The sequence below is a fragment of the Pleurodeles waltl genome, chromosome 8 (assembly GCF_031143425.1).
Source record: "Pleurodeles waltl isolate 20211129_DDA chromosome 8, aPleWal1.hap1.20221129, whole genome shotgun sequence".
Lineage (NCBI taxonomy): Eukaryota > Metazoa > Chordata > Amphibia > Caudata > Salamandridae > Pleurodeles > Pleurodeles waltl.
The window spans coordinates 770,591,095-770,603,374 of record NC_090447.1 but is presented as its reverse complement, the minus strand read 5'-3'; the positions used below and the strand labels follow the sequence as shown (position 1 = coordinate 770,603,374).

The following is a 12,280-nucleotide window of genomic DNA, read 5'->3' as shown; positions in this document are numbered from 1 at the left end:
GAAATTAATGAATAACTCGTAATTAGAGCAGGAGTGTCCAAATTCTTTACCTGGGAATCTTGAATGGCCACTTCGAACATGCTGAAAAAATGCCACGTGGGAGGGTTGGCAGAAGAGGGTGGTTGCGGGAAAAATGCTGTCAGATTACCACTGTCCCTGACTTTACTGCCGCCTTAAAATTGGCAGCCAGGACATGTGGCAATACCTTGGCGGAGCAGGGCTAATGTCTGACCCAAGGTACTAATCGAACACACAAGTAAAACTGTATTGCTTTTATTGAAAAAAGACAAAAGAGAAACGTCATAACATTTTCTGCATCAGAGATGTAGCTCCTCACTGGAATGTATTTTTCATACCACTTAGACTGAATAAGATTCCCATCCACAGAATCTGTTGCCTTGAAAACAATATCAAATGCATCCTGACAAATAGTTTTTTCAGTCAGAATTCTATGTATGTTCTGACGTTCTCCATGTAAATTGAACATTTCTTGGAGGCAATGGTCATTTTCTAAGCACACTGAGGATCCATTTACCTCCATGGAATGAAAAACAAGAAAGACACGTGGACCACTGTTGCTGGAAGGACTTACTTGGAGGATCCTGGCAACTGGCAGCAAAGGACAATTAAACTTGGCTTGAAATGCTTGAGTCAGTCTTAACCAATCACATCCCATTTCATTGTTTGATGTCTTATCTGGGCAGGTAAACGCCTTTTGTTACTTGTAATCTTATTTGATCAGCTTTGACTTGCAGTCTCTTCTGTGACAGTGCCAAGACTGACTTGTACGTGGTTGGTCTCTGTTTGTAGTGGCATGGACCAACCAAGGAACGTTATGGTGTCTCGTAAGGAATGACACATCACACTTTTTAGCCTGTCAGTACAGCTAGTAATGTCAATAGGATATCTGTATTCTTAGCTCGAATTCGTGCAATTTGTATGCAATTTTCCACTGCTGTGTTTTTAAAGTGATATTTGTTAATCGGTAGCTGTACTAGTGCTGTATGCTAGCATATTACGTACGACATTAACATTTTTTAAATATTATATAACTCCTTCATGGAAACATGATCATAATGCTTTTAGGCTGAATGGTCCCTCGTCGAGGGAACGTACATCCATGCAGAATGTGTCTGTTAATGTAAATCCTGATAAGTAACACTGTATGTTGAAAGTGAAGATAGCATACCGGATTTCAGTGTTTTGTTGAAGAAATTAGATTTTAGCCTTTGGCCAAAATTTCAGAAGAGGAAAAATCGTGTAAGATAAAAAGTCTCCCCAATTGCAGAAAATACATGCTTGCCACAAACTACTTTGAGGTCTAGGATACTGAAGGTTTTGGTCTGGCAAACGCCTTACAGCAATTAAATACTCAAGACAACATTTATCCGAAACCGTTTCCCTCAAAATTGATTATAATTTCTTCTTCAAATATGATATATCAACTGATGACACTCTGTAAACAGATTGAATCGACCTTTGTAAATACATTACATCTGTGGTTCCCAACTTTTTGACTTAAGTGGATCCCCACTATTTCATTACTGGAACCTGGGGACCCCCACTGAATCATTATTGGAATCCGTGGCCCCCCCACCGAGTTATTAATTAAAGCTGGGGACCTAATCTGTTAAAATCATTTAATTTTTAAGCAGTCACGGACCCCCTAAGGAGGCTTCGGGGACCCCCAGAGGACCCCGGACCACAAGTTGGGAACCACAGCATTACATCATTCCAAAATTTAATGTGTTGGTGAAAAGTAGTAACAAAATGCAATCAATTTTAAGTATAATGAATAAAAAGCCCTAAGACCTTAAAACATATTGAAGATTTACATGTCCACTTCCAACGATGAGGAAGTAAATTATCCAGGGTATGTGCGTTGTCCACTACGCAACAGTTTGAATTGAACCCATTTGTTTTGTTTATTGTAAATGCACAATTATTAATTTGCCTGGGGCACGAATTCACAAGTGGATATGCACGATGTCGGTGGTTAACTTGTGTCTTTCACATACTGCTGAAATAAAGTATTATCCAATTATGCCAATACTCTACCAAACAATTACATTGCGTCATTCTCTTTCCTTCCAAGTGGATTAATGAATTGTGATTTACAACAGCAGGGTTTTAAGTCTTTGTAAGAGTAACAAACTTGTTTCACATTGGAGTGACATTTTCGCCATCATCGTGAACATATACTCCATTAACTTGACCACACTTCAAATCTTCTTTGTCCGAGTAAACTGTGTTTTCTATTCCCTCTGTTATTTCATTGACGCCTTCTGAATCTACAATCTGTTTTGGCGTTTTCTTTTTTCTATAAAAGAATAAAATAATAACATGAAGTTTTGTTGCGAGAGAATATTCTAGAGTCCTTAACTGATATAACTTCTAACTTATGCAATATATGTCTTTATTTTATATCTTACTATCACCAGATTAAATAAAGATAACTATACAAATGAGCTCAACAAAACAAACAATAAGATATTTTGGATCGATCCACTACTGATAAATAGTTTGAGATGTGTTACTGGACAAGACATGGACTTTATATTGGGGCCCATTAGGAGCCTGGTTGGAAAGAGCAGGGGAGTTGATGCAAATACCAGCTTGATACTGTCCTCTGATTACATTACTTGCTGATCCTGAGATATTTTCTCTGTGGACGGTTAAAGCAGTACACTATCAGAGACTCAGCCTTAATCCAGACAGGAGCCTCTTGGAAGAGAGAAGTAAAGAGCAAATGGCGGTCTCCCTCTTTGAGGTTTCTCCCCTTAAGTCTGATTGTGGTAGTAAATGAGGACAAAAAAAAGACATGGACTTTGTAACTGATTTCAATCAAGCCACTGAAACCAATTTGTCATTCTATCAAAAATGTTTAGTCGATTTAGAAACATAGTCACGAAATCACAAAATTTAATTGCAACAACAATGCATAAAACACACAGATTAAAATTATAAAATTATCCATACATAGATTTATGTCAGCAAATAGTGTTTTTTTTTAAACTTGAAACAGCAAAGCTTATTTTTTATCATTCAGAGTCTGAAGGAAGATATAAGTTGCCTTACATGACCACAAATGGTACAATTTTAAGATGAGCAATAAAAGCAGCCTTGTAAGTTTCCCATAAAATGGGCCAAAACAGGTAGAGTGCAATAACGTTTGCTTTGAGACATGATCACACAGCCAGGGCGTGTGGTCAACATTCACATAGCAGCCACACAGAAAACATAAAAAAGCTGAAACAGAGCTGGCTCTAAATCTCAACAGAAGACATCGCTCCCACTGACTAGAACTACACAATAAGTAGGGTTCAATTCCTATAGCTGTCTGTAATAGAAGTACTGTTTATATGTTTCCTTTGTGGTTACCCTGTGATCTTGATGTCGACACCTGGCATCCATAAAAGTGCACTTAAGCCAGGATCTATCCAGCTTCGTTATGCTAATAGGGTTAGCAAAGAGATCCAGCTTATCTAATTGGGTGAAGGATTTTTCACTTAAGCTAGACAGAGGATGTTCAGCCCTTGCTTACATCTAAGGCAATTGTTGATCATCTGTTGATTGAACTGGGCACAAGGATTATTCCACACAGATATCCAGAGAATTAAAGGTGCAAGCTTATAACGATCTTCGATGTAGGAAAGTACTAACTTCTCATGACATACAAAATTGGAACTAGGGGGCTCAGATAAAAGGCTTCTTCAAAATCATTTTTCTTCTATCTGAATACTTTTAATCCCCAAGCATATCCCCCAAATACCAGCCCTCTAAGGTCCTATTGGGACACACTGTGATTAAAAAATGTTGAAAAAAGAAGCCCTTGGTTTCTCACCTGCCAGATAATACAGGTGAAAAAAGGGGGTGCCAACAGATTGGATGAATTTCCATTGTTGGTAAATATATTGGAGTGTCGTGACCTGATGTTTCAAATATAATTACCAGATAAGGGAAACTGGCCACCAAATATAACAAATTAGAGCCAAAATACAAGAAGTTCATTCTGGAGTTATTGTTGTGTTGGAGCAGATATGCTAATTTGAGAATATTCTAATGATTTGCGTATACATACCAATGAGAAATATTGGTAAAATAAACTAATAATTGAAAATAACGTGTAATGAGTAAAATGTACCCACGGGGAGTGGTCACCATGAGTGTTAACAATGTTAAAATAGTGTGAAATATAAAAACTAATGTATTAAAATGTCATATTTGATTGTATAATCTATGTTTTATGATGCTTCTTATCCTTAACTTAGCCGAACTGGAGGCCTGGTTGGTGCTGGGCCTTGCTTGCTTAAACATGGAGACGCAATGAGCTGCCGAGGACTGAAACCGGAGAAAAGGACCTTGAACTGTACAGAGTTCGGATGGGCTCTGGTAGAAATTTCTGCAAATGTACCAAAGGACAGGAGATGACTAGAACAAATTGATACAATTCTGTGTAGAGTAGGCTAAATGTACTTCCCCAGGACTTGGACAATGGAAGCACTGACTAAAAGACTGTGAGCAACAATTTCGTTACTTTAAGAGCCGGATGATGTTCTCATCGACAGAAGGACAGATCATATTAAAGGAACTTGATGCTTGAACCGAAGCAAACAAGTGGTAAACGAAAAGTATAAGTTAGAATCATAACCCCTGATGTGGATGACCAATTAGCAATTTGTGGGACGGACTGAGAGACCCTAATAAAAAGTCATGACAAGAGGAGAGAAGAGAGAGCAGAGAGGCGAAAGTTGAAGTCGTCAGGAGACGTTGTCAGAAGTGATGAAATTGGGCTTAATTTCTGTGAGCCTGATACTTGCTGATGACTGATGACCTAGGGATGAAGACTGACTCGCTGCTGATTTATCTTGGATAAGTAGCTATAATAATGTGACTGACTAATGTGTGCTTTTTCTTCTAGGTACCAACTGCACTGTTTTAAAATGTTTTTCTCTCTTAGATAGATTTTTCCAAATTAATGATTTTTTTATCTAAATTGTTTTCGCATGAAGACCCACATGCTGATGCTAATTTGAGTTAGGCAGGCTGACAAAGGTGACTTAATGGTGACGGTTTACTGACTGACTTGCCCTGCTGAATTATTTAAATGTTAAAGAATTTGCTGGCTTATGTTGATGCTCGGTTTTGCATATCAATGAATCTTGATGAATAGTTTCTTATAATGCTAATAAAGATTTGATTAACAAATAAGTTGAATAAAGGTTTTGACTTAGAATTGTAACTAATAGGGAATAAAAACGATTAACCCTTGATTGAGAGTGATAGTATTTTCTTATTAGATGGGCTTTTCCATGGTGATGCATATTGATTGAAATGTATATTGATGATCCATTGGTTACCGCTTGACTAGGATACTCCATGCGATCCAAAAGGATCATCAACCTATATGCGTCCCCTTGTAAGTTTACTTACTGAGGACAAGGCGCGCTAGCAGGTGCTTTAGACCATTACTTGAGATTTAGAGTAGTTTATTCCCATAGCAAGGTCCCGCATAAATACAGAAAACCCTTGTGAAAGATGTGACAGGCTATTAGGTGTGTGCGCCATTGGTACCGCATCATCAGCATATAATAATGCTGGTACTTGGAAGCTATCAGTGGGACATCGTGAGTACAAGAAGTTAGGAATTGGAATAAGTCATTTATATGCAGGATAAAAAAGATGGGGACTAAAATATACTTGATGGACTCCTCTTTCTAAATTAAATGTCTCAGTGCCCTTCCCTTTGGGCCAAATCTGACCCTTGCATTTAAATCTTGGTGGAAGGTAGCCTAAAAGTTGACCGGGAGCGGGTCTAGTCTTCTCTTTAGAAAAATTAACAAAACTTGGATCTATGTACCCTCTCAAAGGTAGAAGACATGTTCCTGAAGTGCAGGTACAGTGGGTAGTGTTTGGCTGCAAAATATTTACCAATTATCACTTTCAGGTTTATTATACACTGATCCACTGTACCGCGGTGCTCCCTGAACTCGTATTGACAGAAACTCAAAACACCCTAGTTGTAAGCCTAGTCTCTGATCCAATTAAAGGCCTCTCTTACTAAGATTTTAGTGTAGGGTCCATAACAAAGACTATATCTCAAGTCAGATTGGTCACTCTTCTTAAAGATAGGTACAATTTCAGAAGAGGCCCAGGATAAAGGTAAGGGGGCACTGAAAATGCTTGTTAACAAAGATGTTCGAATATTCAAGTTACATTTTAAACGATTGTATGGGACCCCATCTTGGTCTGGAACTTCGTTGGGGGACAGTCCCTTAGACCAGTGGCCACTTCATTCAAATCAAACTGCAAACTGGCCAAACACCTGTGACAACATCCTGAGGTTCTGAATTGTCATCTGTGCTACTAAGGGTATATACACCAGAGAAGTGTTTAACCCATATGTAAGCAGTAATATGTGAACTGAGGAGTGACATGTTTCTGTTCCTATTTCTTAAGGGTGTGACTCTTGCCCATAAAGTCTTGATATCATTCCTTCTGTTAGGTTCCATAATACTCTCTAGATTCACTTTCTTTATTTCTTTCTTCCTATTCCTTATTGCAAATTTATAGTGTGTGTTACACAAAATGAGTAAGATGTTAAGATACAATGCCAAGGGCGAGTCTTAGCTTGCAATTTGCCAAAGAGCAAGTTGATTCAAACCATTTAAAGTTCTGGGAGTTGGGTGCTACTGATTTCACAAGTGATCATTTTCTGTGTGGCTGCCAGCCTAAGGGGAGCTGCTAGAGTGAGATTTGATTCATTCTGGACTATAAAAGCTACTATCCTATCGAAGGCAGTCTCCTGCCGGCCAAGCTTTTCTATTACAGGCTTAAGAAGTGCATTTAGTAGCAAACTTATTCTCTCAAGAAGGAGTTTTTTAGTGGCATGGTAAGAGCAAAATTGTGGCCCTAATCTTCTGTGTTGATGTCCTTGTTGCAGTCAGTGATCTGGTTTTTCCCTCTTCTTTTTATTTTCACTGCTGATTTAACAACAAGGGGGCTGTGTTTGCCTGGGGAGCAACAAAGTGCATTAGAGATAATAGTAGATATAGTGCCATTAAAGGCTGCAAAAGAGGTGGATTTCTGCCTCTAAGGGGCAGGTGCAGGCAAGGCAGCATGGCTCAGCTAGTCCGTAGAGCGGACAGTATCCCTAAACAATAGGACCTTTTGAATAATTCAGTACTAAGTTTGAGATGTGTTACTGGCCAAGACATGGACTTTGTAATCCATACTATACAAGTCACTGAAACCAATGTTTTCATTTAGAACAAAATAATTATATACTTTTTGTTAGGAATTGAATTTCTAGTTGGCAGAAGTACGTACCCTATCCAAGTAAGGACCACAATCCTAGTCATGGTAAGTCAGGTACACATTTTAAATTAACCTGTGCTCACCCTCTGGTAGCTTGACATGGAGCAGGCAGGCTTCACTTAGAAGGCAATGTGTAAAGTATTTCTGCAACACTTAATTACGATGAAAGACACCACAAAAAGGACTCAACCCCAGATCAAAAAAATAAAGTATATTTATCTTATTAAAAGAAGACCACAACAACAACAATTCTATAAGTAGATCCTGAGAAATTCAATTTTAAAGATTTAGGTGAAAATAGCACATAGAAGTGCAAAGTGCCAACTGGGGTTATCTGGTTGTGCTGGACCAGTACAAAGTCACAAGTTCAGGCCAAATGCGATTGAGTGCCTGCCAGCTACAGGAACCCACTTGGGCCCACTGAACACAGTACCTTAAATCCTGGTGAGCGGTCTGCACGGGGTTGCTTTGTAAGACTTCACGTTGCTTTGCAGCGGTTCTAATGAAAACCACAGAAGGCAGAGTACCTTAGGCCCACTTCCAAGGGTCCGGGACTGGGGTGGCGCTACTTGGCAGGGTAGAATTACAGATGGCAGAGACCAGGTGCTGAAGCAGATGAGCTGCATCAGTCTTTGTTGTCCCTGAGACTTCAGAACAGGGGGCAAGCCCTTGGAGATTCTTGATTGCAAGGATGCAAAGAACAAGCTCAGTCCTCACTGTAGGACAGAAGCAGCAAGCAGCAGGCCAACACAGTAGAGCAAACAGCAAAGTGGCAATCCCTCCTACAGCAGCAGCAGTAGGCCAACACAGCAGAGCAAGTAGCAAAGTGGCAGTCCCTCCCACAACAGAAGCATTAGGCCAACACAGCAATGCAGTTGCAGAGTGGCAGCCCCTCCTGGCAGCACAGCAGTCCTTCTTCATGGTAGAGTGTCCTTGGTTCCAATAGAATCTGATTTGATGGGTTTGGAGTCCAGTATTTACACTGTGGTGCCCTGGTTCTGGAAAGTTGGAGAAACGTCCAGGCCTTCCTTTAAAATGTACAGATAGCCTGCCTCCCCTGTCCTGGCTCCAAGCTGGCTGGAGTGACATTACAGGGTCGTTAGGCCATATTGTGCGTGCACAGAACAAATCTATTCAGGTATAAGTGTGGTGATGGTAAGCTTTGCCCCCCAACAAGCCAGTTTATGGCCCATTAAGGCCCATCAAGTGGCACCTAAACTCCCATTGTGTGTGGCGGTCTCGAGGGAATGTGAAATGCCCAACTGTCATCTACCCCAGATGTGTGTCCAGACAGGCAGAGGCACAGAACTAAGAAAATGCCTACTTTCTAAAAGTGGCATGTTCCGGCTTACAATTTAAAATCCAATTTCACCATAAGTTGTGATTTTAGGAGCAATAAAGGTTTCTGCTCCTGTACTTTTCCACGAGTCAGCAGTGGTAAAGTGCCCAGAATCCTAAAAGTCAGCCCAAAAAGAGTCAGAAAAACCGGCAGAAGAAGGAAAAAGGTTTGGGGGTGACCCTGTGGAAAGGTAAAGTAAGAAGAGTCAAATCAAAAATGTGAATATGCAAAACGAATGATGTTCCACAAATAAATTGAAGGACATGAGACATCTGACCTAAACCACTAACTTGTACTGTAGCACTTTTATGGCACTTCATACCCCTCACCAGGCCATTAAGCAGTACTACAATTTACACTGTTTCTGGCATTCTTTCAGAGACCATGATTGATAGGTTATTGGATGTAGTTTGACCCATAGGGGAAGTGCTGTATATGAGTTATATGACACTCATTCATTCATTAATAAATACTATATTCAATCACATAAATATGGATCATAAAAATCATGCCATAAAAATACACTCATAATAAAAATTAATACATAAAAATATAAGAATATATAATAATAACATAACAAATCACCTAACAAAACTACTACATCATCTAAAACTAATCCCACACCCCAAAGCAATAAAGCTACGAGACCCAGAATCATTCTTTCTGACTAAAAACAGTTAATTTAAAATAGCATTGATTTTCACATATGTACAGCTGTCTTTAAAAAGGATTCAAAGGCGCTGCACACCAAAGGTCCTTCGAGTTGTTGTAGGAATACCAATGCAGGTCTACGTCTCTTAAATACCAGCGTTCGCAATAGGGGCATTAAATATTGAGCAAAGCATAAAACTTGCACACAAAAAAACTGCAAAAGGGATTGCGTGAATGCTTCATCACATGGACATAAAAGGATATCTGCACAGGCAAATTTCCCCAAAGGAAAACAGAGCGGCCATCTTATTGAACTAGTTAGAAACCGTGTAAGTAGTGCTCATTCCCAGCGGTTCCGAACCATTCCCAAATATGGGGCAACAACACCATTTGTTTGAACAAGACAAAAGTCCCTGATAGTTGGTTTCATATACTCCACCCTCTCCCTTTGGTCCATCCTAAAGGCCAAAAACCAGTCCTTCAACCAGCCCTTATCCTTCTTAGAAATGCTACTTGGGTTTTCAAAAATATAGGAGCAACATAAGGTCAGGGTCGTCAATCATATGTACTCGATCCAAGGGATTTCAGTTTCCTGGTCGCACAAGAGGCAATCCACAATAATATTCAGGTTTACAACCGCCTGTTTATGAATCCAAATAGAGCACCATAACATTAGCGGGAACAGACTAATTAAGTCCTCAGCATGTTCTAGGCCAAGTTCTTGGTGAGCTATGTAATGAGGAGTAGAAGGAGGGATGTCCATCAACCTAGGACAAACCCTATTTCTCTCTACTTGGCCCTTCGTAATATCTCTATAACCCCGCACTCTGAAACCATACTGCAGAGAAGGAAGACATTTTCTCCTAATAATTTCTAGGATGGGTCCAATTGACTTTCCGCCAAGACTATTTACTTGGGTAAATCGACCCCACTGCACGAGCAAACTGAAATCCTGTTTGCTATGCACAGGGACCAAGAACAAGCGTCATCAAACATTACACCCAGGTATGGGTACTGGGAAACCCTGGCTATATATTGGCCATTAATAGAGATGGGGCACATTTTTGTATATTTGGGGGCACGTATCATAATATTAGTCTTTGACAGATTGGTGCGCAGGTCTAACTCCATAAAGTTGACAAGGGACTTAATTAGCAATTTCAGACTGTTGCAGTCTTAACCAAGAGCACAGCGTCATCCTCATAAACCTGTGCAGGCATTGGCTTCCCACTTACAACAGGAACATCAGCCTCCACTGTACCAAGAGCAGATCCAAGCTTATTAATTTATAACTGAAAAGAATAGGTGCAAGCATGCACCCTTGCCGCACACCTCGCCTAACACAAAGGTCTGGGTGCACTCATTATTTCTCCCAAACAGCAGATTTTGAATCCCAATGAAGAAGGAGTAGGAATGCAACAAGGCCAGCCTTTACCCCAACAGCTGTTAACATGGCCAAAAATTTGGATTACAATCAAAGGCGTTTGACAGATCCATGAACGCCAACTGAATAGAGGTATTCTTAGCCACCTTATATTTTGCAACCAGCAAATGGAGGTTAAGGCACTGTTCCACTGTTCCTAGGCCCTCTCGGAACCCATTCTGTGCTGAAGAGATAATATTATTTCATGTAGCCCAGTCCATTAGACGCTCCAAACCTACTCATCCCATTAACTTTGTTACAGAACAGCGAAGGGAAATTGGGCGATAGCACGCAGGATCATCATGCCTACCTTTCTTAAAAAACAGAACTATAACTGACTCTCGCCATGGCTTAGGGATGCCAGTCTTATAAGCAGAATTAAATATATTAATAAGTATGGGGGACCATAATTCTGGGTTGGCCTTATATAGATCCACAGGGACCCAGTCTGGTTTGCCAGACTGTTGTAAATGGCAATAAGAACCTCCTCCTCCTAAAAAGCAATACCCAATGGCAAAGTAACTTCACAAGACCCCTCTGCCTCCTGGCTGGGTCCAGACAGATAAACATTACCAAAGCGCTCCATCTACGACTCAGAACTAATGTGAGTAGTTACTATGTCCTGGTCCTCCCACATCTAAAACGGGCCTGACTTGTTTCCAAAATCCCTGGATGTCCTTCAGCCAGCAAGCTACCACCAAGTTGTCCCATGTCTCTCCCTGTAATTCAACCTTTCTTCTTTTAGGAGCAAGTTTATAATCATTCCTATAGGGTCTAATAGGCCCCTGATCTCTTGGACTGGCCTTCAAGGCACAAAACAGTTTGTCCCTGGCAACCCTGCTTGCCCTGTCAAACCAAGACTTCTTCTTTCTTCTAGCAGCACAAGTGGGCTTAGATACTACCCTTTTAACGTAATCTGTAAGGGTTTTGAAGTTCTTAAGCACCACAGATGGCTCCCTGCCCCGGAACCCTCCACAACACCAGCAGGGCACTCCCTTGTCAGGTCAGTCAAAATGTTACCCATGTTGCCAGGTGCAGACCCTCATCCTTAACAGTCATTGATAGTTTACTGCTATTAGCCACCACCGCTTTGATCCCTATATTCATCGTAAGTGCAAGGGTGTTATAATAACTAATTAATGTGTGAATTATCTTCCCATCAGAAAGCATATGACATAAATTCCTAGTGTAAAAAATATAATCTATAAAAGAATCCACCTCCCCGTCAAATGTAGGAATAGGTGATTGCTATTGGATAGCGGTGACCAAGTCATAAGTCAATAGCCTAGTGTACAGGAGTCATCCCCTAGCCTCCATAAGGTTACCATTGCCAGGATCGTTCATATCTAAGTCACAACACCCTAATGCGGTACTCAAGAACTGATTGTTACCTAATTTAGCATTAAAATCCAAAGATAAAATCAAATAGAAAGGGCACTTAGTTTCTGTATGTTTCATAACTAAGTCCTTGATTAAAAAAATATAATCTTCCTATTAAAATGTTGTCTTCAGTTGAAAAATGTTACTATAAAATTAATCATGTACATAAT

At 40.1% G+C, this 12,280-nt stretch overlaps 1 protein-coding gene across 1 annotated transcript in view; it reads right to left on the bottom strand.

The window, feature by feature from the left end:
* Positions 1–257: 257 nt before the first annotated feature.
* Positions 258–12,280, bottom strand: part of CLTRN (collectrin, amino acid transport regulator) — a 181,526-nt gene continuing 169,503 nt past the window's right edge. The window contains exon 6 of the mRNA XM_069205017.1: positions 258–2,320. Coding sequence (XP_069061118.1) covers positions 2,161–2,320 — 160 coding nt within the window. The 3' untranslated portion in view covers positions 258–2,160. The remainder of the gene's footprint in view (positions 2,321–12,280) is intronic.